This window comes from Dreissena polymorpha, chromosome 1 (genome assembly GCF_020536995.1).
Source record: "Dreissena polymorpha isolate Duluth1 chromosome 1, UMN_Dpol_1.0, whole genome shotgun sequence".
In the NCBI taxonomy this organism is placed as follows: domain Eukaryota; kingdom Metazoa; phylum Mollusca; class Bivalvia; order Myida; family Dreissenidae; genus Dreissena; species Dreissena polymorpha.
This window is the reverse complement of record NC_068355.1, coordinates 203,498,838-203,526,746: the sequence shown is the minus strand read 5'-3', so window position 1 is coordinate 203,526,746 and position 27,909 is coordinate 203,498,838. Positions and strand designations below refer to the sequence as shown.

At 36.6% G+C, this 27,909-nt stretch overlaps 2 protein-coding genes across 2 annotated transcripts in view; both read left to right on the top strand.

Annotated features, from left to right (window-relative positions):
- The window catches only part of LOC127864683 (uncharacterized), a 335,102-nt gene extending 333,516 nt beyond the window's left edge, over window positions 1–1,586 (top strand). The window contains exon 4 of the mRNA XM_052404559.1: window positions 1,569–1,586. The gene's annotated coding sequence lies outside the window, so the exon portion shown is untranslated. The remainder of the gene's footprint in view (window positions 1–1,568) is intronic.
- Window positions 1–26,643, top strand: part of LOC127864689 (uncharacterized) — a 258,986-nt gene extending 232,343 nt beyond the window's left edge. The window contains exons 5-6 of the mRNA XM_052404589.1: window positions 25,450–25,661; window positions 26,223–26,643. Of these exons, the coding sequence (XP_052260549.1) occupies window positions 25,450–25,661; window positions 26,223–26,233 (223 nt within the window). The 3' untranslated portion in view covers window positions 26,234–26,643. The remainder of the gene's footprint in view (window positions 1–25,449; window positions 25,662–26,222) is intronic.
- Window positions 26,644–27,909: the final 1,266 nt, after the last annotated feature.

Here is a 27,909-nt window from a genome sequence, read left to right as displayed (position 1 = left end):
AGGCCAGGTGCTGGTCTGTGGAGGCTTGTCCTCCACTGTACTACAGGTGGACAGGGAGGGGAGTAGGAAGCTTGCCACTCTGTATACAGGGGAGATGGATGGAGTGATGTGGCCATGGTCAGTCTGCTACAGCAGCACAACATCCTCCATCATTGTGGGACAGTGGGGGGACGACAGCATTCTGGTGTCCAGAGTGGAATAGTGTGTACATGTAAGCATTAGTTGTTGTAATTAGTGATTAGTATTTCAATTACAATGTATTGTTTAGCATACAAACATATATAGTAGTGTGTGATGTTACAATACAACATTAAGTGGGCAGTTAAAGATACAAATAATTTATGTACACATATTGTTATCTGATTATACAATGTGAGGGTTTTTGTTATAACATTAGATCTAATGTATATTATGTATTGTTGGCATAACATTTGTGTAATTATGGTCCTTAAATTTAGTTCTTGTAAACTTCGCATGAAAAAAACAAAGCATTTCAACTGAAAATTCAATATTTGTACATAGATGCACATGTACATAGCAACTGAGGCGATTTTTAGACTTTCATTTCTATAAACACCATGCCATGTAAGAAATGTATATGGATGAATACTTTTTGTATAAAATATTAAATTGTTTAAGTAATCTTTGAAGGAGTATATATTGATATTGTAACACTGACTTGATGTGAGATTTATTAATTTTCCATGCTTTATGCTGTTGAACATTTGTTATTGATTTTCATTACATTTATATAAACGTGTGTGTGTTAGTTACATTTTTAGTGAGGCTGTTTTCGGAGAAAACCCGAGCTATTGTCATATCCAGCTCGTCCGCCGTCCAACGTAGGCGTCGTGCTAAAACCTTAACATTGGCTCTAAAATCAAAGTGCTTCCACCTTCAACTTTGAAACTTCATATGAAGATGCACCTTGATGAGTTATACACGCCACACCCATTTTTGGGGTCACTAGGTCAAAGGTCAAGGTCACTGTGACCTCTTATATCAAACTTTAGCATAGGCTCTAAAATCAAAGTGCTTCCACCTACAACTTTGAAACTTAATATGTGGTTGCACCTTGATGAGTTCTACATGCCACACCCATTTTTGGGTCACTAGGTCAAAGGTCAAGGTCACTGCAATCTGTAATATAAAACTTAAACAACATGCTTAACATTTCCTCAAAGTGCTTCCACCTACAACTTTGAAACTTCATATGTAGATGCACCTTGATGAGTTTTACACGCCACACCCATTTTTGGGTCACTAGGTCAAAGGTCAAGGTCACTGTAACCTTTAATATCAAACTTTAACATAGGCTCTAAAATCAAAGTGCTTCCACCTACAACTTTGAAACTTCATATGTAGCTGCACCTAGATGACTTCTACACGCCACACCCATTTTGGGTCACTAGGTCAAAGGTCAAGGTCACTGTGACCTCTTAAAAAAAATAATCTGACAAGCTTTCGCAGCGTAGCGTGGCACCTGTTATGCTCTGCTCTTGTTTATAAATTTGTTTGAGTCCTAAATATGCATACAAGAAATACATCGAGCTTTTCTGCTGCTACAGTGGCTGCTGAGTCAGGACAACGATGCTGAGGATGTGTTGGACAAGAATAAACTGAATACTCAGAAGGTAACATAGACCCTTTGTAAGACCTTTTCTTTGTCATTTTGGGGAAAAATGCCATTGTGGTTTTGGAATATTTTCCTGTGAAAAGTCAATTGATTTGGGAAAAACTAATTTAATATCATTCTTTCTAATACTGTGAAACCATTTATTTTCGACAGCACAAAATTTCGTCATTTTTATAAAAATGACGATTTCGTCAGCACTTAAATTCGCCGATTTCTGATTTTGAATTTAAAAAAAATGCGTCAGTCAATATCCGATTTGTGTGTTATACATATTCGCGATCAGTGGCAGTTGCGAAAAATCGTGGTACGAATGCGGGAACACACTTGAGAATCACTGCAGGAGGTGGGGCCTGTTTGTCACATGCCAATTAACTAGTCTTTTGTTATCAAGGGACAGTAATGGACCCTCTTAATGTATGCCATTCACACGTTCATTGTTATGATAAGCGGACAAGTTGGATCGAATAACCGTTAACGAGTGTTTGTAACAACGAAGCCAATTGCCAATTAGTGATAAATACGCATGTTGATCACACATCATCATCTTTTCATTTGGTTTATTGTCTTTCATCGGCATTCGCTGCGTGATGGCTAATAAGCAACACCCCTGAAAAACACAATGCACCTAATGGGTAATAAATTTATAAACAATTAGCGCTAATTCATTACCATTCTACATAAACGAAGTCAACACATTCGATACAGCTGTACTGCACATGTGTTTAAAAAAAAGAAGTGTAACGTGTCAGTGAAGTACCTTGTGTAATCTACATCCCTTTGTGTCAAAACCAGATTAATCTTGATTACGAAACAGCAGTGAATGTGTGCATGGATTATGTTGGAATTTAATGCCTCATGTCTACGGTAAAGTTTTAAAATATTGTTCAACTTAGTGTTTGTTTTTGTTCAAACATAGAGCATGATTGTTCGTTAGGATCATAAATTCACTGATCGGTCGACTGACGAAATTTATGAAAATTAATGCCTGACAATTAATAATGGTTTCACAGTATATCGAATTATACGAATAAAATCATTTTATGATAGTTATCTACTTTGTTAGATCTTATTGAAATATGATTGAGATATAATAATTTTAATGCATAAAAACGGGAACATCACGTCAGGCGATTTACGTGTTTTAAGTGGAAAAAAACGCCCTGATTGGACGTTTTTATCACATCTTTACACAGTAACAGATATGCCAAAATTTGACAACAAATGGTGAATGTTTGCGTTTCTTGGAAATTTTGAGCACTTTTATCTTAAATATTTATCAGAATGTCCTTTTAATAATGGAATATACGGAATTATAGGGTAATGAGTAGCAACGGTAAAAGTAGCAGGTTGGCAGTAATAGATAAAAAGTATGGTTTCATACGGATGTATTATGGAATCAATCGTGGCGCGATTATGCATATCTATGCGGGAAAGGTTTAAAACATTTTTTGTTAAATCTTGTCCCCCCCCCTCCCCCAATGGCCCCAGGGCGTCTGAAAAAATTCCTGTTGAAAGCACTGTAATTATAATAAGGCACTTATTTAAAAACAAATAAAATGCTTCGGTTATGGGTCTGTTTTACTGTTTATTAAGAATGCAAAAAGATGAGGTGGTAAAGAACAGAATGAATTTACATAAGGTAAAATATCCTCTTAAATTGTTTGTATATTGCAAAATCATTGATATTCCTCCTCATGAACTTTTGGTGATTACAATAGTATTTCATGGACATATAAAAAGTTAATGTGTGGATTACTCAGTTTGGAAAAATAAATGAGGAATTTGTGTCAGTTTATTTCCCGTGTGTTTGTGATAAATTTGTGGATTGGTAAAACCTTAAAATCAACAAAAAATAGCCTCAAACGAATAATTAACCGAGACTTACCTTCGTAGATGGGAAGGTGAAGGTTGATTGTAATTTCATCTACTGCAAACCCCTTAAGAGCTCTACACGAGAGATGACGCAGCTTCCGCAGCCAAGAATATCAGGCTTTAGAGTTAGCAAAGTATTCATTAAGGAATACTTTGTTTAACAAATTTGTAGAAAAGATGGAATGGGTGGGATTGGGTAGGGCGTGTTGAGCTCTTAAGGGGTTTGCAGTAGATGACATGACAATCAACCTTCACCTTCCCATCTACGAAGGTAAGTCTCGGTTAATTATTCAATTTCATCTCCTGCATAACCACTTAATGAGCCCCACACGAGATTTTAGAGAATTTTTGCAAATTTGTGCAGGAATAAAGAGATAAACAAGAATTCATGATAGAATATGTACACTTTTTATTTTCCACATAAAATAGCTGATTGAAAAACCAGAGAATGATTTTCATTGTGAACTTCTTTTGAATAATATTTAGCAAATGTTTTTGCATTTGACCAGCCGGCCGTGTCTAAGATAGTTTGCAATGAAACACCTAAATGATTAGCTTTTGATGTTGAAGCTGCCCTTGTACTGTGAGGTTTAAATGTGTTCCCAAGACCAGCAGCTTTAAACACTGATGTTACCCATCTACTTATTGTTGCCGGTGGTGCTGCTTTATATGGTTAGACAGTTGTAATCATTAAGTAATTAGGAGATGAAATAATGGTTTTACAGTGTTACCTCTGTATTAAAAATGCTAAATATGAAGTGGACAAAAATATGATTTCATAGAAGTTAAAATTGGGTCTTTTCTTTTATGTATCGTGTTTACAGCACGACTTCATTTACTTGAGGATCAATAAATCAAAACATTCTTCAGCTTGTTGCTTTCCAACTTACCAATACAGAAACCTCAGTAACATAACACCACAAGAATTTCTGTCATCCCCATGCAGGCCTTGAGTTTGTATAACGTTGTGAGATATTTAGTAAAGCTTTGAATGCCTTGATCGTATAGAGCCTGTTTGCAGGAACTATGTATTTTTCCCAAACAACTGCCTAAAATTCCCAATTGAAGGTAAAGTAAAAGAAATTTATCACAATACCAAGTTTATCTCTCTACCCAACTCTAATAATTGAACCTTATTAAATGCAATATTGAAAACGCTTATTCTGGATTGTATAGTATTTGTAATAAAAAAACAAACAACACAATGTCCGAATTTGTGGTCAAAACACCAAGAATTTTCCCTATTATAAGGACTCCGGCCTCATTCCACAAACTTAAGTTAAGTCTGCTTACAGTCTGTTGTTGAGTGTTTTGTCAAGAAACATATGTGCCTCCCTCTGGGATAATGGGACTAAATGCATGTGTGTAAAGTGTCGTCCCACAGTAGCCTGGGAAGTCAGTACAGAAAAATCATGGATGACACTTTCGGCATTCATGCAATTTTTTGTTTATAGGTTAAGTCTCTTCTTAAAGAAAATGTCAGTCTAGCCGAAAGTGTTGTCCCCTATTAGCCTGTGTGGGTGTTTAGGTGCGTAAAGGGTGCTTAATGCATGTTAGTGCCATCAACCGATTAGCCTGTGCAGTGTGCACACATACTAACCAGGGATGAAACTTTGGCTTTGAAGAGAATTTCTTCTAAATTAAAATCAAGTCTTTGTGGAAAGTTTTGTCTCCGGTAAGCCTGTGGGGACTGCACAGGCTAATGTGGGACTATGCTATAAACATTCATTAAGCCCAGTTTTCAAGGATTATGGTTAAACTTAAGTCTGCTCCCAGTCTGTAGGTATTGATAAATATTTAATTAGAACAAATATGGAATAACAAACAATAGGATTAAAAAGTGGTTATTAAGACGATAGTGTACATGTACATGTAAATTAAAAATAAATGTTAAGCAGGGGTGGCGAAATCTCAAAAAACTATACTAGTCCACGGACAACCATTTAGGAAATTTAACTTGTCCGTTACTGAACTACACTTGTCCGTTAATGTTTATATAAATTATAAACGCATTTATTGATTAATGTAAAACAATGTGGAATATACCAAAATGAGTATGATTTGCTAGTTTTGTTTATAGTTGTATTTCAATAGTATATTCATTATAGCAGTATATTATAAACAATATAAAGACTTTCTAAAACTTTTAATCTTGCAAAGCTAGTGTTATTAAAACATGTGTTGAACATAAGTACATCGTGATCTTAACAAATTAAACTAGTCCAATATGTTGACCATATCGTGGGCTTAGTGCAAAACGGTTGTAACTCACATTTTTACCAAAAATCATATTTTTTCATTTTTCAAGTTGTTATTTTACTTTACACATCCTAAATAGATAATAAGATTATATTCTGAAAATTTATCCCTGAAAACATGTATTTGGCTTATGGTTGTATTTAATTTTGGATAATTTTTGTATGCAAAACAGTTGTATCTCAAGTTACAACCTTTGAGCACAAAACATTACAAAGTGTACAATGTTAGAAGGGAAGTAACTAATCTTTACATCTTTAGTTTATGACATCATAATTATGACATCACTGTTTGATTTGCTTGCCATGTGGGCCTTGACATTCGAAAGGTTGTTTTAATTTTTTTTTAATTCTCAAGAACATACATAATTACCTTTACATCTTTCCTAAATCATTTAGTATTTGTATTGTAATTATTATAATTCAACAGAGTTAAAGTCAAAACAAGTTTATCTTATCAGCTTATTTTAATTTAAAAAATAATGAACTTTAATCCTTTGATCTGAAGTCAAATACAAAATATTCAAATATAATTGTGATATAAGAGAAATGATAAGACAGAAACTAGAACAAAATGCGATTGATCTTTTTCCTACCTTTTGAGCATCATTATTATAATTGTCTCAGTCTGACATGCTACACACTGGTACCATTGTCTCAGTCTAAATTGCTACGTACTGGTATTATTGTCTCAGTCTGACATGCTATGTACTGGTACAATTGTCTTAGTCTGACATTCTATATACTGGAACCATTGTCCCCATCTGACACTACGTACAGGTATAATTGTAACAGTCTGACATGCTATGTACTGGTACCTTTGTCATGGTCTCAGATGCTACACACTGCATGGTACCATTGTCACAGTCTCACATGCTACATACCGGTATAATTGTCACTGTATGACAAGCTTCTTACTGGTACCATTGTCACAGTCTGACATGCTACGCACTGGTACCATTGTCACAGTCGCAGATGCTACGTTCTGGTACCATTGTAACAGTCTCACATGCTACATACTGGTACTATTGTCACAGTCTAGCATGCCATGTACTGGTATAATTGTAACAGTCTGACAAGCTACGTAGTGATACCATTGTCACAGTCTCACATGCTAGCCACTGGTATAATTTTCACAGTCAGACAAGCTACCTAGTGGTACGATTGCCACAGTCGCACATGCTCCATACTGGTATAATTATAACAGTCTGAAATGCTACATACTGGTACCATTGTCACAGTCTGACATGCTACATACTGGTACCATTGTCACAGTTGCAGATGCTACGAACTGGTACCCTTGTAACAGTCTGACATGTAACATACTGGTTACATTGTCACAGTCAAGCATGCTAAAAGCCTATGTACTGGTATTATTGTAACAGTCTGACAAGCTACGTAGTGATACCATTGTCACAGTCTCACATGCTAGCCACTGGTATAGTTTTCACAGTCTGACAAGCTACATAGTGGTATGATTGCCACAGCTGCACATGCTCCATACTGGTATAATTATGACAGTCTGATTTGCTACATAATGGTACCAATTTGTCACAGTCTCACATGCAACATACGGATATAATTGTCACAGTATGACAAGCTACATACTGGTACCATTGTCAAAGTCTGACATGCTACATACTGGTACTTTTGTCACAGTCGCAGATGCTACGTTCTGGTACCATTGTAACAGTCTCACATGCTACATACTGGTACTATTGTCACAGTTTAGCATGTCATATACTGGTATAATTGTAACAGTCTGACAAGCTACATAGTTGTACCATTGTCACAGTCTAACATGCTAGCCACTGGTAAAATTTTCACAGTCTGACAAGCCACGTAGTCCTGGGTACCATTGTCAAAGTCCGACATGCTAGATACTGGTTCCATTGTCACAGTTGCATATGACTCATACTGGTACCATTGTAACAGTCTGACATGCTACATACTGGTACCATTGTCACAGTCTAGCATGCTATGTACTAGTATAATTGTAACAGTCTGACAGGCTACGTAGTGTTACCATTTTCACAGTCTCAAATGCTACTCACTGGTATAATCTCACAGTCTGACAAGCTAAAGAGTGGTACCATTGTCACAGTCTCAAATGCTACCCACTGGTATAATCTCACAGTCTGACAAGCTACATAGTGGTACGATTGTCATAGTCTCAGATGCTACGTACTGGTACCATTGTCTCAGTCTCACATGCTACGTACTGGTTAAATTGTCACAGGCTGACATGCTACATATTGGTACCATTGTCACAGTCTAACATAATACATACTGGTACCATTGTCACAGTCTGACATGCTATGTACTGGTACTATTGTCACAGTTTGACATGCCACATACTGGTATCATTGTCACAGTCGCAGATGTTATGTAATGGTACCATTGTTACAGTCTGACATGCTACATACTGGTTACATTGTCACAGTCTAGCATGCTATGTACTGGTATAATTGTAACAGTCTGACACGCTACATAGTGGTACCTTTGTTACAGTCTCACATGCAGCAATGATGCTACCTACTGTATAATTTTCACAGTCTGACAAGCTATATAGTGGTACCATTGTCACAGTCTCAGATGCTTCGTACCAGTACCATTGTCACAGTCTCAGATGCTATGTACTGATACCATTGTCTTAGTCTCACATTCTATGTACTGATATAATTGTCACAGTCTGCCATGCTTAATATTAGTACCATTGTCACAGTCAAACATAATACATACCGGTACCATTGTCACAGTCTAACATAATACATACCGGTGCCATTGTCACAGTCTGATATGCCACATAGTGGTATAATTGTAACAGTCTGACAAGTCATGTTGATGAATGATCTTACTTTTGCTGTTATACCCAGTTAAAGCGTTTATGGTATCAAATCTTTAGCTATTAATTCTTTTATGTTAAATAACTGCAGACCAAATTGAACAAAGTAACAAGGGAATTATTGTGATGCTAAAATATATTTGAATACAAGTACATACTTAGAAGTCTTAATTCTATTTTCCAAATCTCAATTCTACCTTTTTGAAAAAAATTAACTTGTTCTAGAACTTTCTTTATTGTTAATTTTATTAATTTACCTATGTTCAACATAGTGTTAAATTCCTTTTTATTCATTAAAAAATCAAGTGAATGAACCGTGAAAAAATAATTATATTCTTTATAATTAATTATAGTATTATATATAAGCATTATAGAAAAATTATGTACATGAACGGAAGGAAATAAGTTAATTAATTAATTAAGTTGGCTTGAGTAAAAATCTTTTAATACTGGAAATATTATTTTTCGCTTCTTTAATTGCATTTGTCGAGACTGCAGTATAAAATCACAAACTTTTTCGGTAATGTATAATAAAGGATAAAATAAATACCTCAAAGTTTGAATCTTAGCTGATCATGTAGATCTCTAGAATAGTTTTAGATGATTAAAAAAATCGTTTAAAGATCTCATTTAATTCAATTTACTAAAGTAAACAACAAATTATATTATAAAAAAAACGTATATCAATAATGTGTGGAATAATTATGAGTACATTTTATACACCATACTAAAATGATTGTATTTGTTCAAAAAAGTGTTTTATGATTGTTGAAAGTTTATGGTAACTAATAAGTTTTTGCTTTCTTTTACTAATGATGAAGAATAAAGAGTATATGATGAGATACTTCCATTTAACACACAAATAAATATTAAAATCTGCCCAAATTAAAAATGGAAAACAGTTGTAACTTGAGTTACTTCCCTATTGCATAAAAATAATAAATAAAATTTTCCAAAATTTCAGGTGGAAAATGGTTGTAACTTGAACGTGTTCAAATATCTCTTTCCATAATTATTCTACAGATTGGAAATGAGTCTTTTAACACTGCTTGGAACTAACCAAATATATGCTTTTTTAATAAAATCCAGCAAGAAATTTTTAAAAGAATTGGGAAGTTTTTTGTCTCTCCTGTAAAATTTCAAAAAATCGAGTTACAACCGTTTTGCGCTAAGCCCACGATATCAGACTGGGGCTCTGCGCCGCTACAGGTAGCAATTTGATTATCATCAACTGGTAACCATTGAAAATCTGTGAGCCAAGTTTCTTGAAAAGTTCTGGTGCGTATAGTTTGATCATATTTTTTATCATAATCTTTCTTAGTTTTTTTGGGAGGTGGACTGCTCAAAGCTTCGGGTTTCTGCTCCGTTGTTGAAGATTTTAAAAAACTAAATGTTCCATTTTTACCATTAAAGTCGTCTTAAAGAACAAGGTAGACCGTGTTTTGATTATCTTACTTTGATACTTTTTATTTCTGTCTGATTGTAAAAATAAAGAAACCAGTCTGTACACTGTCTAACAGTCAGGCCGAATGTTTAAAATGCGGCATGATCCTGGTCTCTTATAGAATAAGGGAGATCACTGCGCAGGAGAGTGCCCTTTTTTAGCTTGATTGCTCCGCAAATAGTACTGACAATGTAATCGAATGTCAACATCCGGTTTTGTAAAACTTAATTACGGCTTTAATACAGTGTTTTTTTTTTGTATACCTGGACCCGACTTTTAACAAACTTGTTGTCCACGGACAACTTAATTGAAAAAAATCAGTTGCCCAGACAAGCAAATGTACGACTTGGGCAACTCGGACATTTGATTTCGCCACCCCTGTTAAGTGATACCTATGTTAGCAATCTATAATTTAATTTAGAGAACAAAATCGAATGGCCCTCATACTATTTATCCCCCGCCAGAGGCGGAGGGATATTGTTTTGGCGTTGTCCGTCCGGCCGTCCGTCCGTCCGGCACTTTTGTGTCCGGAGCCATATCTTGAAAGTGCTTTGGCGGATTTCATTGAAACTTCGTTTGAGTATATATATGCATAAGAGGATGATGCACACCAAATGGCATTGTACACCATCTGTTAAAAACAGAGTTATGGCCCTTTGTATCTTAAAAAAATGCTTTTTACTATAGGCACTTCTGTGTCCAAAGCCAAATCTTGGAAGTGCTTTGGCAGATTAAATTGAAACTTGGTATGAGTATATATATCCCCAGCCAGAGGAGGAGGGATATTGTTTTGGCGTTGTCCTGCTGTCCGTCTGGCTGTCCGTCTGTCCGTCACTTTTGTGTCCAGAGCCATATCTTGGAAGTGCTTTGGCGTTTTTCATTGAAACTTCTTATTTATGAGTATATATATGCATAAGAGAATGATTCACTTCAAATGGCATTGTAGACCATCTGTTAAAACCAGAGTTATTGCCCGTTGTATCTTGAAAAAATGCTTTTTACTATAGGCACTTTTGTGTCCGATTTGCACCCATCCTCAAACAAAGAATATGTTGCGGGGGATATCAATTCTACGAATTTGCTTGTTTATCCTGTTCCCACGGCTGTGAAATCTCAATATATTTATAAATTACTGTAAATGGGTGGTCAAACTAGAAGAGTTATTGTTTTTCGATAGTATTAACTAAAAATTTTAAATAAATAATGAACAAATGCAATAATTCAACAACAAAATGTATGTAGAGATCCTTATTGTTGTATTTGTTCACAGATAAGCAGAATGGCAATTTTCTAAAAATTATAATATATAGTTGAAACACGTTGGTCCAAACTTGCTTGGCTCGAATATGGGGTTGGATCTCGTATTCTTGAAGCACCAATTTTGTGTACTGCTATATATTCATTAACATATATGTCAAATGACTCGAATTTGCACTTGTTGAATTATAGGATGCCTCGATTTTTTTTTCAGTCCCACACAATGTTCACACATTGTTTGTGTATGTTTGGCTGTAAAGAACCTTGGTATACATAAAGCTGTTACTTGATTATGAGCATTTGATTAAAGTATCGCTATCAATGCAAACAATCGCTAATTGATTGGAGTAAAAGATGACATTTTGTATATCATCTGGCGTTTTAAGCTTGACTTATATAACTATATAAAGTAGAGCCATCCTACTCACCCCGGTGTCGGCGTTTCCGTTCTGTTAGCGTTAGCGTGCAAATGTTTTCGTACTACCCCAATTATTTTCATTGTCCCTGGACATATTGCTTTCATATTTTGCATACTTATTTACAAACATGACCCCAACCTATAAACAAAAGCAGACAACTCTATCAAGCATTTTGTCATAATTATGGCCCCTTTTTCACTTAGAATATGCAGCAAATGTTAAAGTTTTTGTACTACCCCATTTATTTTCGTTGTCCCTTGACAAATTGCTTTCATATTTTGCATACTTGTTTACCAACATCACCCCAACCTATAAACAAGAGCAGACAACTCTATCAAGCATTTTGTCATAATTATTGCCCCTTTTATACTTAGAATATGCATATTATTGATAAATCTATGTTAAAGTTTTTCGTACTACCCCAAATATTTCCTATATCCTTTGACATATTGCTTTTATATGTTGCATACTTGTTTACCAACATGACCCCAACCTATAAACAAGAGCACACCACTGTTTCAAGCATTTTGACAGAATTATGGCCCCTTTTACACTTAGATAATTGAACATTTTGCTTAAATTTCCATAACTTCTCTATTTATGATCACAATTTATTATTACTTTGACAAAACAACACTCAATACCACAATGGATTCCACCCAAACAATACCCCACGCCCCTACGCAGAATCCCTCCCCCCCCCCCAACCTACCCCGCCCCAAAAAATTATTATTATTTTTTTTTTTAAACATCATCTAATAAATTACCACACCCCACATTATACCCCCCTTTCACCCCCCCCCTACTATTAATGTAATACACCAGTTGTGATATTTTAATCAATATAAACTAATAATTTTAAGACATACAATATTTTTAAACTTTTCTTTTCTTCGTCATCATGGTTGACAGTCCCTTTAAACAAAGTTAATGATTAAAGTTAAGTTGGAAAACAAAATCATGTCTTGCCAGGTATTGGTACTGTGAAATGTGGATTATGGGGTGTCATCAAAGTGTCCTTAATGTCTAACAACTTTTGTTTCATGTTGATTTACTTTGGAACTGTTGTCTAGTGTGAATTTAAACACATTAAATCAATCACATATCTGTAAAGGCCCTGTAAAATATTGTGTGTGCTTTTTTTCAACTTTGGGAAGACATTAATATTTATGCCCCCCTTCAAAGAAGAGGGGGTATATTGCTTTGCTCATGTCGGTCTGTCGGTCCGTCCACCAGGTGGTTTCCGGATGATAACTCAAGAACGCTTGGGCCTAGGAACCGATGAAACTTCATAGGTACATTGATCATGACTCGCAGATGACCCCTATTGATTTTGGGGTCACTAGGTCAAAGGTCAAGGTCACAGTGACCCGAAATAGTAAAATGGTTTCTGGATGATAACTCAAGAACGCTTGGGCCTTGGATCATGAAACTTGATAGGTAGATTGATCATGACTCGCAGATGACCCCTATTGATTTTCAGGTCACTAGGTCAAAGGTCAAGGTCACAGTGACCCAAAATAGTAAAATGGTTTCCGGATGATAACTCAAGAACACTTAGGCCTAGGATCATGAAACTTGATAGGTAGATTGATCATGACTCGCAGATGACCCCTATTGATTTTCAGGTCACTAGGTCAAAGGTCAAGGTCACAGTGAACCGAAATAGTAAAATGGTTTCCGGATGATAACTCAAGAATGCTTATGCCTAGGAGCATGAAACTTCGTAGGTAGATTGATAATGGCTGGCAGATGACTCCTATTGATTTTCAGGTCACTAGGTCAAAGGTCAAGGTCACAGTGACCCGAAATAGTAAAATGGTTTCCGGATGATAACTCAAGAACGCTTATGCCTAGGATCATGAAACTTCATAGGTACATTGATCATCACTCGCAGATGACCCCTATCGATTTTCAGGTCACAAGGTCAAAGGTCACGGTGACCCGAAATAGTAAAATGGTTTCCGGATGATAACTCAAGAACGCTTATGCTCAGGATCATGAAACTTGAAAGGTAGATTGATCATGACTCGCAGTTGACCCCTATTGATTTTCAGGTCACTATATCAAAGGTCAAGGTCACGGTGACCTGAAATAATAAAATGGTTTCCGGATGATAACTCAAGAACGCTAATGGCTACGATCATAAAACTTCATAGGTCGTTGATCATGACTCGCAGATGACCCCTATTGATTTTGAGGTCACTAGGTCAAAGGTCAAGGTCATGGTGACCCGAAATAGTAAAATGGTTTCCGGATGATAACTCAAGAACGCTTATTCCTAGGATCATGAAACTTGATAGGTAGATTGATCATGACTCGCAGATGAACCCTATTGATTGTCAGGTCACTAGGTCAAAGGTCAAGGTCACGGTGACCCGAAATAGTAAAATGGTTTCTGGATGATAACTCAAGAACGCTTATGGCTAGGATGATGAAACTTCATAGGTACATTGATCATGACCCGCAGATGACCCCTATAGATTTTCAGGTCACTAGGTCAAAGGTCAAGGTCACAGTGACAAAAACTATATTCACACAATGGCTGTCACTACAACGGAGAGCCCATATGGGGGGCATGCATGTTTTACAAACAGCCCTTGTATTTTATTTGTTATGAACTGAAGGTGGGTCCAAACAAAAGCTGTAGAAGGTTTATGGTTTATGATGTTTATTAGGAACTGAAATGGGGTCCAAACAAAAGCTGTAGAAGGTTTATGGTTTGTGATGTTTGTTAGGAACTGAAATGGGGTCCGAACAAAAGCTCTCTTAGGTTTATGGTTTATGATGCTTGTTAGGAACTGATGTGGGGTCCAAACAATAGTTCTTAAAGGTTTATGGTTTATGTTGTTTGTTAGGAACTGATGTGGGGTCCAAACAAAAGTTCTTGAAGGTTTATGGCTTATGCTGTTTGGTAGGAACTGATGTGGTTTGCAAACAAGTTCTTGAAGGTTTATGGTTAATCATGTTTGTTAGGAACTGATATTTGGGTCCAAACAACAGTTCATGGTTTTTAGCTCGGCGTTTTCGGAGAAAACCCAAGGTATTGTCATAGCCAGCTTGTCGTGTCATCCGCTGTCCGCCGGCGTCATGTTAAAACTTGCACATTTTGCTCTAAAATCAAATTGCTTCCACCTACAACTTTGAAACTTCATATGTAGATGCACCTTGATGAGTTCTACGTGCCACACCCATTTTTGGGTCACTAGGTCAAAGGTAAAGGTCACTGTGACTTCTAAAAAAAATAAATCATTTATTAAAAACTGCACCCGCAGCCTAGTGTTGGCACCCGTTATGCGGTGCTCTTGTTGATGTTTGTGATTTTTTAGGAACAGATATTTGGATTGGAACAACAGCTCTGGTTGGTTGATGTTTCTCAATGTTCCTGAACCATTACCCCATCAGAAGCAAAGTAAAAATTGCTGGCAGTCTGTTCAGGTTTTATGCTGTTTGCTGCTCATCAGTATCTTAGGGTTGGAAAGGAAGCCTTTAAAACTTGATTCTAGTAAAGTAGTAAAGAAGATTTTAAATTTAATTGGATTTTCTAAGGGACTACATACACATCAAAGTGTGTTTATAAGGGGTAAAGGGTTAAGAACTGCCAGATGTGGGGTCCAAACAGAAGCTCGTTTGGTCAGGTTTGAATATCTTTTGAACATCTCTCTTGCAAATACAATAGTTTGCACCCTAAAGGTGTGTTCTGACCAAAAAAAAAACAAAGCCAGCTTCTAAAGGAATCAGATGATTTGTTATGTTCAATGACCAGACACTATATATACCAGGTTGCACTGTTTGTCAACACTATTTTTATGCCCCCCTTCGAAGAAGAGGGCGTATATTGCTTTGCTCATGTCGGTCGGTCGGTCCGTCCACCAGGTGGTTTCCGGATGATAACTCAAGAACGCTTGGGGCTAGGATCATGAAACTTCATAGGTACATTGATCATGACTCGCAGATGACCCCTATTGATTTTGAGGTCACTAGGTCAAAGGTCAAGGTCACAGGTGAAGGTCACAGTTACTGGAAATAGGCATTTTAAGGATTTAGCATGGTTCAAACAAGGGAAACAACTACCGTTTATTCATGTTCTTTTTATTACAGCATTTGCCTCCCTTTAATTCATTTAAAATCTCATTTTACAGCAGTGATTCCAAATCTGACCTGTAAATGAGCCCCATATTTACTGCCAGTGCTAGGTTACCTTTTCCCATTTGATCATTCTTAAGTTTTGGTATTGTAATGCTGCTGCTACTGCTAATGCTACTACTACTACTACTACTACTACTACTACTACTACTACTACTACTACTACTACTACTACTACTACTACTACTTATACTCCTACACCACCACCACCACCACCACCACCACCGTTCACAGTGACAAAAAACGTATTCACACAATGGCTGCTACTACAAGTTATAGCCCATATAGGGGGGCCTGCATGTTTTACAAACAGCCCTTGTTAATTGTTGCTCCAAATTATTGAAACATGTATAAAAAATAAAACATATGTGAACGCATTGATAAAGTTAAGTGATTAATAGAATGAGAACAATTCAAAAATATTAAATTGTTAACAAGATGATTTTTCTTGTTTAAGCTCATCTATTTTTTGAAGAAAAAAAATTAGCTATGGTCATCACCTTGGCATCAGCGTCGGCGTTGGCGTCCGGTTAAGTTTTGCGTTTAGGTCCACTTTTCTCAGAAAGTATCAATTCTATTGCATTCAAACTTGGTACACTTACTTACTATCATGAGGGGACTGGGCAAGAAAAATTAGATAACTCTGGCATGCATTTTGACAGAATTATGTGCCCTTTTTATACTAAGAAAATTGAAAATTTTGTTAAGTGCTGTGTTTAGGTCCACTTTATTCCTAAAGTATCAAAGCTATTGCTTTCATACTTGCAACACCTACTAACTATCTTATGGGGACTGTACAGGCAAAGTTATGTAACTCTGACTGGCATTTTGACAGAATTATGGGCCCCTTATATTTAGAAATTGAAAATTTGATTTAAGTTTTGTGTTTTGGTCCACTTTACTCCTTATCATAAATATTGCCTTTATACTTGGAACTTGCAAACCTTCATAAGGGGACAGTACAGGACAAGTTGCATAACTCTGGTTGTCATTTTGACGGAATTATGGACCTTTTTTGACTTAGTAACTTTAAATATATGGTTAAATTTTGTGTTTAGATTGACTTTACTTCTGAAGTATCAACGCTATTGCTTTCATACTTCAAATACTTTCATGCTATCATGAGGGTACTGTACCTGGCAAGTTCAATTTTACCTTGACCTTTGAATGACCTTGACTCTAAAGGTCAAATTATTAAATTTTGCTAAAATTGCCGTATTTTCTTTATTTATGATAATATTTGATTGATACTTTGACATAACAACTCTTACCTGACATACCACAATAGACTCCACCCAAACCGTCCCCCACGCCCCCCCACCCCAGAATCCCCCCCCCCTCCCCCCCCCCCCAATTTTTTTTTTTCATTTTTCTTAAAAATCATCTAAATAATGACTACACCCTCACATAATACCCCCCCCTCCCCCCCCCCCCCCCCAATTATTTTTTTTGCATTTTTTTCCTATTTTTGGAATATAATATTATAAATGTCCACACACCCACACTATACACCCCTACTTTAAGATTGAAGTATTGAGATAGGTCCCTTCACCTTTAAAAGAAAAATAGATGAGCGGTCTGCACCCGCAAGGCGGTGCTCTTGTTTTGTTATGCAGGCATAATTGGCTAAAACAATAAATCAGCTGGCGGAAAATAGGGCTTAATGCATGAGCTTTAATTGTTGTCCCAGATTAGCCTCTGCTGTCCGCACAGGCTAATCATGGACAACACTTTCCTCTTAAATGTTTTTGTTGTTGAAACGAAGTATCCTCGTTATGAAAAGAGTCTATTCAAAAAGTGTCCTCCCTGATTAGTGTATGTGGACTTCACATGCTTATCTGGGACGACACCTTTTAATATTGATGAGCCACATAATGGCTTATGAAATTACATCTCTGAAAGTTAGGTAAAAATATGAATAATGAATTTACAGGTAAGTATAGCATTAGCTAACACTTTTAATGTTTTAATACGAAATGCTTTAATTGTATTAATGTGCATGCTTACGACAAGAAACCAATGAAATGCAAGATAAGACATCCATTAAAATGATCATGAAGTTTTGCTGTTGAAAACCTTCACATCAAATCAAGAGAAAAAGTTTGTTATATATTGTACTCTGAACATTTGTTACAAGTTCATATCACACAATGTGCTGGTGTTGTTTTCAGGAGAGCACTAGCATTGACATCGAGTTGGCCCAGCAACAGGGCCTGTCCGGTCTGCAATAGCCCCAGTCCAGGACGACCTTTCCCCTCACTGACCTCTAACTCCTCCCCTTGACCTCCAGCCTCATAGAGTCAGCATCATTGAACAACTCCGTTCTGCAGGAAATTCTGAGCATGATTCTGTTCTCAACAGCCGCAATGTCCACGTCAAGTTTTCCACACTCAAGCCTGACTAGTTTTGTTTAGCTAGAGTTCCGCGGGGGCCTGAGTGGGACAAGTGTTACAGACACAAAAGTTATAGCAGTAGTTATGGTTATGGTAACAGTCAGTTCTTGCTGTTGGACATCACAACCAATATCACGAAGAATAGAAAGTTGAATGACCTGTTTCACTCTTTATGGGACTACTTGAGCGAGGAAAAGGATGAAATGAAGGAACAATAGCAGCGAGTAATTCAGAAGTGTAAGCTTTGCAAGGTCGATATGTTTTCTGTTTAATGTTTGGACAGTAGTAGTGTTACGGACTGTCTTGGTTTGTTCTCTCAGCAGCCAAAATGTCCTTAGAGAACGCAATTTTGACAATGTTGCTGAATAAGAAAGGCAAAAAATGACTTCGTTGTGAACACCCAGTGCACCATACATCCATAGGATGTGCCTCAGACGCGAATTCTGCCTATTGTTGTAAACGAGTTGCTAAAAGTGAACATTTCTGGTTTTGTTATGAGCACTTCAAGCACAAAGGTCCTCACATTGAACCGACGCAAGAGAAGGCTTTGAAAAATGACAGCAGTTGTGTTGTGTGGTCCAGTAACTCTCAACCTGAAGTTTATCAGAACTCTATCTCGGCTCTTTGCAATATCAGCGAGGCCAGCATGTAATCTCAGCGTCTTGATCTTCAGATGAGACCTTAAAGAGGTAGTTATTTTGTCGAAGTTGTGGCCGAAATTCCTAGCCCAAAAGTCTCTACTTTCCATAATTACTGACTAAAATTCTCAATGCAAGGTTTGCTCAACAAATATTTGATTTAATATGTTGCAACATTGAGTTCATTTCCTCATTTAGCTCTATACGTTGAATCGTAGTAAAATTAATATTGATAGCACTTATACTCAATTTAAAGTATTTGTTTCTAAAAAACAATTACCCATGTTCACAATTTTAATAAAAACAGCCAGATTTTTCACAAATTGGCCCAATGTCAAAATAGTTAAAATAAACTCTGCACAGAGCTAGCCCCTATTTCTAGCACAGTTTAAAGTCTTTGATAAGAATAACTGGCTTAATTTACTTATTATGCCCCCCCTTCAAAGAAGAGGGGGTATATTGCTTTGCTCATGTCGGTCGGTCCGTCCGTCCGTCCACCAGGTGGTTTCCGGATGATAACTCAAGAACGCTTGGGGCTAGGATCATGAAACTTCATAGGTACATTGATCATGACTCGCAGATGACCCCGATTGATTTTGAGGTCACTAGGTCAAAGGTCACAGGTGAAGGTCACAGTTACTGGAAATAGGCATTTTAAGGATTTAGCATGGTTCAAACAAGGGAAACAACTACCGTTTATGCATGTTCTTTTTATTACACATTTGCCTCCCTTTAATTCATTTAAAATCTCATTTTACAGCAGAGATTCCAAATCTGACCTGTAAATGAGCCCCATATTTACTGCCAGTGCTATGTTACCTTTTCCCATTTGATCATTCTTAAGTATTGGTATTGTAATGCTGCTGCTGCTACTACTGCTACTGCTACTACTACTGCTGCTGCTGCTGCTGCTGCTACTACTACTACTACTACTACTACTCCTCTACTACTACTACTACTACTACTACTACTACTACTACTACTACTACAACTACTACTGCACCACCACCACCACCACCACCTTACAGCATTTGCCTCCCTTTAATTCATTTAAAATCTTATTTTACAGCAGAGATTTCAAATCTGACCTGTAAATGAGCCCCATATTTACTGCCAGTGCTAGGTTACCTTTTCCCATTTGATCATTCTTAAGTATTGGTATTGTAATGCTGCTGCTACTGCTACTGCTACTACTACTACTACTACTACTACTTCTACTACTACTACTACTACTACTTCTACTACTACTACTACTACTACTACTACTACTACTACTACTACTACTACTGCACCACCACCACCACCACCGTTCACAGTGACAAAAAACGTATTCTCACAATGGCTGCTACTACAACTTATAGCCCATATAGGGGGGCATGCATGTTTTACAAACAGCCCTTGTTTCACTAAGTTTTATTATTGTTGTGAAGTTGTTGGTGGTATAAAAAATGTTTATTTCACATATAATTGGATATGATTATTATTTAAATGAGAGCCCATATGTTTGCAAACATTAGCACTTCATGTATATTGCATTCAGGAAAGAAAATTAACATCTAAAGTCTGTCCTACAAAAACGAGGCCATATAATGGAGAAATAAGCTTATACCGATTCAATATCACGTAGAGCGAACACTTTTAAACTTGTAACCATAATAGGCTATTATGGCCCCTGGTAGCAACACAGAGTGTCGTAGACTAAATTCACCATAGACGTTCATCTGTATTTCTGCATTTCTGTCTAATACATAGATAAAACGTGTGTGATCAAGTACTCATACATTTACAGTTATAAACTCACATCTATTGTTTCTTATGATATGTCATACAGTTCTATAGTCTCACATTTAAAATTATTATGTCTCAGGTATCAAGTTATACACTCTCACATCTAAAGGTGTACTGTCTAACATTTTTAGAAGTATAGTGTCACATTTAAAGGTGCATTATCTCGTATTTAAAGTTGCTGACAACCACATTAATTTTAAAACTATGTAATCTGACATTAAAAATTATTTATTATCACATTTAAAGTTGCCCAGTCTCACATTTAAAGTTGTATAGTTGCACATTTAAAGTTGTACATGGTCCCATGTTAAATTGCATACATAATAAGTTATGCCTGGTGTTTTTTTTTTAAGATAAGTAATACACTTTCCAGCACAGTGTACTTTACCATGAATGTTTCGCGGTTTAAAACACCCAAATTTAAATTTAAAGTTTGTGCGCATAACACAATGATACAGCGCTATTCTGAGTTCTAATTGCGATATCCTAAATATCAATTGTAGATGAAATGTTTGGCATTAAAAAAGCAGGTGTGTAAAGTAAGTTGTTGCAGGGCATATTCATTTGTCACCAAAAAAATAGTTTATAGTTTGCTTGTCATTTCTTTTTCAGCCGACATTATTAGCCATCAAAACAAATGTTGTTAAAGTGAAAGTCAATGACAATTCCGACCCCCTTCGGGCACAATTAAACAAATAATTAAAAAAAGTTCAGCATGAAGACTTCTTGTGTCAGCCTAGCAAGCCTCCTATCAACATCTTCTCCCATGATGGCTACATCAACACTTACAACAGCGGAGCAGGGCATCGACACATTGTTCCGGACAAGTCGCCCGAACTGAAACGATTTGATCCAACAGAGAGCAGGCTCTGCGTGACTCGTCTGTTAATGTGACTGACCTCGATATGTTGCTTTCCAATAATGTGAACCTTACACCAGATTAGCTGTCTGTGATTGACGCAATTCAACAACAGTTGTTGTCAGGAATTCCCGGCTTTGGGATGGCATTTTTGCGTCGGGACTCCATCTCTGCCTTTGGCCTGGTCGCAGCAGCAGCAACAACAAAAACAACAATTAGTATTTGAGCGGTGATCAGGGATATGAGGCTAAATGTATGTGCTTAAAGTGTCATCCCACATTAGCCTGTGCAGACTGCAAAGTCAATGACAATCCCGACCCAGTTTGGGCACAAATACAACAACTAATTAGTGATATTCAGTTTGTCTTGCGTCAGCCTACATGTAGCAAGCCTCTTATAAACATCTCCCAATATGGCTACATCAACGCTTCCAACAGCCGAGCTGGGCATCGACACATTGTTCCGAAGGAGGCGCTCGAACTGAAACGATCTGATCCAACAGAGAGCAGGCTCTGCGTGGCTCGTCTGTTAATGTGACTGACCTCGATATCCTGCTTTTCAATAATTTAAACCTTACTCCAGATTAGCTGTCTGCGATTGACACAATTCAACAACAGTTGTTGTCAGGAATTATCCGGCTTTGGGATGCCTTTTTGGCGTCGGGACTTCGTCTATGTCTTTGGCCTGGTCACAGCAGAAGCAGCAACAAGAACAACAATTAGTATTAGAGCTGGGATATGGGGCTTCATGTATGTGATGAAAGTGTCATCCCAGATTAGCCTGTGCAGACTGCACATACATTAAGTCCTATTAAAGTGTCATCCCAGATTAGCCTGTGCAGACTGCACATACATTAAGTCCTAGTAAAGTGTCATCTCAGATTAGCCTGTGCAGACTGCACATACATTAAGTCCTAGTAAAGTGTCATCCCAGATTAACCTGTGCAGACTGCACATACATTAAGCCCTATTTAAGTGTCATCTCAGATAAGCCTGTGCAGACTGCACATACATTAAGTCCTATTAAAGTGTCATCTCAGATTAGCCTGTGCAGACTGCACATACATTAAGACCTATTAAAGTGTCATCCCAGATTAGCCTGTGCAGACTGCACATGCATCAAGTCCTATTAAAGTGTCATCCCAGATTAGCCTGTGCAGACTGCACATACATTAAGTCCTATTAAAGTATCATCCCAGATTAGCCTGTGCAGATTGCACATACATAATGTCCTATTAAAGTGTCATCCCAGATTAGCCTGTGCAGACTGCACATACATTAAGCCCTATTAAAGTGTCATCCCAGAATATCCTGTGCAGACTGCACATACATTAAGCCCTATTAAAGTGTCATCTCAGATTAGCCTGTGCAGACTGCACATACATTAAGTCCTATTAAAGTGTCATCTCAGATTAGCCTGTGCAGACTGCACATAAATTGAGTCCTATTAAAGTGTCATCACAGATAAGCCAGTGCAGACTGCACATACATTAAGTCCTATTAAAGTGTCATCTCAGATTAGCCTGTCCAGATTGCACATACATTAAGCCCTATTAAAGTGTAATCCCAGATTAGCCTGTGCAGACTGCACATACATTAAGCCCTATTTTCCCAGAATGATACTCATAAAGTACACTCAACATATTTTATGTGCCTGAAAAGTTCCTAGCATCAAATGGGAATTATGTGCTTTTAAATTGATCAAACTTAGTAAATAAAATGCAAATAGCACTTGATCTGATATCAATTTTAATCATAGAAGGTCAGGGCATTAAGTTTTGTTTATTTTCGACCGAAATTCAGCCCCTGAACCAAAAGTTTATCCTTGCATAAAAATCTGCTTTAATAGAATTGTTAAATTATATTTAATATTTATTTAAATTGGATTTTGTTTTAAGAGCCTGTTCCTATAGGAACCCATGCAATCATAGATCGGTACCTAGCTGAACAACAGGCTCTCTGGTCAGCTGGGCCCAGACGCCAAGTGGCACTTCCTGACCCAGGACCTTGGGGCAAATGCTCAACTAGTCCTACCCGCAGGGTGGAGCCACACTGAACCTGGGGCTCAATACTTTCTTGGCCAGGGGTCAAGATTACTTGTCAATAAGGTAGGTTGGTAATGTAATTAACCATTTATAATGTGCAGTGTTTCACTCCAAAGTTCAATTTAAACAGTTTGTGTGTGTTTAATATTGATAAAACTCTATCCTGGCTGCTAACTTAAACAAATCATTTATGTAAGTGTAAAATATTTATAATAACCGCCATTTGTATTGCCTTGAAAGGGCTCAGGGGGGGCGTACACATGTGTCCTTGTCTGTAATTCTCCCCGCCCTTCCTTGCACCCTTCCTTATGTCCGTCCCACCTTTTTAGTGTTGCACGTAACTTAATAAATATTGATTCCAGAGGGACACAAAATGTTTGTATCAAGTGTACAACATATAGAAGGCTATGTTTGTATCAAGTGTTTAGTTTATATCCCATTTGTATCAAGATCCTTCAAACATAATTTATTTCTTAAATATTTTTGTACTCAAACAACATTGATTGACTTCTAATATAACTGATGCCATTTCAGAATGCATTGAATTATTTGGTTTACAGGGACACATTCCTGTGATGCCCTAAGGGTTTTCTATCTGTTCACAAAGGTCTTATACTCACAAGTTCAAGCCCAGTGAGCGATGTTCACCTAATCAAACTCTGAATCTCAATAGGTAAGTCACTTTGCCATTGCAAAAGGGGCCACTGTGCAAAGCATTCAGGAGACCCAGTCTAAATAGCCTAAACCTTTTGATGCAACAAAGCTTTCACAAATACCCAATATGTAAAACCCACTACAAACTGGGGTTTCTGCTCTTCAATTAATTGACCAGTTTATCTAATCTAAGTTTAAGTGTTCAGCCACAATCTACTTTATCTTATAAAGAAGTGTGAAGAAAATGCAACAGTTTAAAGCTTAACCCTCAAATTTGCATTTTAAATTTAACATCTAGAGTTATATTAAACTCAAAACCACAACAACAACAACAGCAAACAATTTCTCAGCAGGTACCAACATATCTGACTCTTTCACTCTTTACAAAATCAGGTTCCATATCAACTGTAAATATGGTTCTTAAACTAACATTGAATTCGAAGAGGGATCAGTGATGTTCGTACCCTTTAGTTTAGGAGGGTATACAGGAGTGAACTTGTCGGTCTGTCTGTCGGTCTGTTTGTCGGTCGGTCCGTATTAAGTGTCCGCTCTTTAATACAAGTTATTGTCATCCAATCTTCACCAAACTTGGTCAGAAGTTGTATCTAGATGATCTCTAGGCCAAGTTTGAACATGGGCCATGCGGGCCAAAAACAAGGTCACGGGGTCACTTAGTGCGTTTTACACATTCAGTTTGGTGTCTGCTCTCTATTTCGATTACTTATCATCCGCTCTTCACCACACTTGGTCAGACGTTTTATATAGATGATCTCTAGGCCATGATCGAACATGGACCATGCCGGTCCAAAAACTAGTTCATGGGGTCACTTAATGCGTTTTACACGTCTCCGCCCTCCATTTCAAGCACTTATTATCCGCTCTTTAAAAAACTTGGGCAGAGGTTTTATTTAGATGATCTCTAGGCCATTGTCGAACATGGGCCATGCCGTGGGAAAAACTAGGTCATGGGTGCGTTTTACACATTCAGCATGGTGTTCCCTATTTCAAGTTATTTTCATCCACTTTTCAGGTGGGGGTGTTCGTCACGTCTGTGACAAAGCTCTAGTTTAATATCTTTTTGAGAGAGTATTGTGTTGCCAGGGTTGAACCCGCATTTTGATACTTGATAATTTTTATGAAATGCTAGTAAATTCTTAAAAATAGTTTTCTTAATTGACACATGACATACTTAATTGCAGAAACCCGGATATCAAAGCGTTGAGCTTGTTCTTGAAGCATTTGCACCAGCAACAGTCATCATCTCGAGTTACTGGCATCTCTATGGTGTGGAACCCTCCGTCTATGAACATCATAACAGCACATGAGCCAGTGGCAGTCATCATCTCAAGATTCTGGTATATCCATGGTGCAGGACCCTCGGTCTGTAAAGATCATGCAGAGCGAACCTCAGGTGAGTGTTCAAGTCGTGTGCATGTTTTTAGCATGCCCCCAAGTTTACAGATGTGTAGGTGCATGTAGATTTACCTGTGTGCGTCCATACGTGCATCCAGTTGTTGAATTTGTATGTCAAGTCTATACTCGAAAAGTATTGCTTCTAGTGTGATTAAAACAAAGATATTTGCCAAACTGTGAACTTGCCTTCTTTTGTATTTTGGTTTTTTTTCTTTTACATAAGTGGAATTTTGAGACAATAGTAAAATGTGGGTGCATGGTGGCAAACCCTTTTTACTACTCAAAAGATATATGAGTCCAATGGCAAAATGTATCTTCATCAAATCCTTATCCAAATTGTTTGGTAATAAAATGGTCATACTTCAATATAAATATGTATTATCAATTATTATTTTATAAATAGTCTCAGGACCATCATTTCCTCTATGGATTCAAATCAGATTAGTTGTAAAACCTTGAAATACCAAGTCATTTGCTTGTTCTTGTTGTTTTTTTTCATCGGTATCAAAAATAAAATGAAATACTGGCATTCACAGTAAAATGTATTTCTTTTTTTCAGATGCCATTTGACGAAATCAAACCATCCAATCAGAAACACAGCCTGTTGCAGCAGTTGTGACCATATTGACCCCAGTCAAACCTAAGAAGTCCATAGATACATACTTTTTAGATGTGCTAGTCTCTACGTACCTCCTGGTTTGTTCAGCACTTACTCTGACTCTTTGAATTTTATGACGGGTGAAAATGAATGACCTTGTTCAGTTCGAAATGGCAAAATGACACATCACAACAATTCAAGTGGAAAGCCAGAACGTATGTCAACAGCCACATTTTGTATGTGTAACAGCCAAGTTGTGTTCAAAGAAAAACAATAGTTTACGTTTTATTTTTTATGTGACCAACCAAGTTGTATTCAAAGAAAAAACAATAGTTCATGTTTCATGGGAATTATGCTGTCAGTCTCTTTATGTTGAAAGTTTTGGTAAAACATAGCATGTTAAGTTTTTTTTTAAGCACATATATTGCATTTATATCCAATGTATTTGTCTGTATAATGAATTTTTCACTTCATATTTTGATCCTTATAATGGTAAATGTATGGGAAAACAATTTTATCAAAGATATTCTAAGATTGTCAAGTCTATTTAAATGATGTTGGTAACTTTGACAAAATTGAAAAAAGGAGTATTTTCATGTTATAAGATATGTTTCAGTTTTCTGTTTTTACCCGTAATGTAGATAAGCTAATTTAATGAATTGTTCACAAAGGTTTATAACTTTACGCTTCAGCTTTTTCTGTCTATTAATCCTTCCAAAAACAATACCAGTCAATTTGCTCATTCGGGTCGGTATTCGATCATGAATCTTGTTTAGTAGCATACTATTTCATTGGAATAATAATACATTCTGTGAAAAATTATTTAATCTACCTAAAATTATAAATTCTGTAAATACCACTTTGTTGATTTCAATGGATATTGTTTGTAAAATTAATATGGTATGACTATTGTGTGTTTGGGAAAGCTTTTAATGAAACTGAGAATTAAAAAAACAAAAAAACAAATAAGAGTTTTATGAAAATTGGCAAAAATTATCATTGTTAATTTGTGTTGTTAGATCATAGACGTGTAAGCTCACAATTGTTAAACTTTTGTTTATGGACACAATAGTTTATTATGCTTTATGTTTGTTTTTGTTTGTTTATGCACATGAAGACGACCAGAGTGTATCCTCTTTAATAAGTGAGTAACTTAATCAAGATAAATTGATCACTGTATATATTGTGTAGGTATATTTTGCCATTTATACATAAAGCAACTGTAGAACAATTGTATTTTAAATGTAAATTATTCTTGTATTGTTGTCATTTGTATAAGATAAACTAACTGTTTACCTTAGTTTGTAAAAACCTTTGTAAAAAAACATTTCCTGTGTGAATGCTCATATATATATTAAACAGTTAAAATAATGCACAGTACCAGAAAAAATAGTCAATTACACAGTAAGGGAAAGTGTTGTCATATGCTAACAATTGTAAAAAAATTGCAATTGTCTCTATTTGTAATAATAGAGAGCAATATTATTTGCTTAAAAAATAAAAACAAAGATGTCTGCTTTGTAAATTAATAATTGTGTTTACATCTCAACATAACACGTAAATACATTAAAGTCTAAAAGGATTTTTTGGAATAAACACTTAAATAAATATATGTGCGTATATATGCTGATAATAAAATTTCATTTAG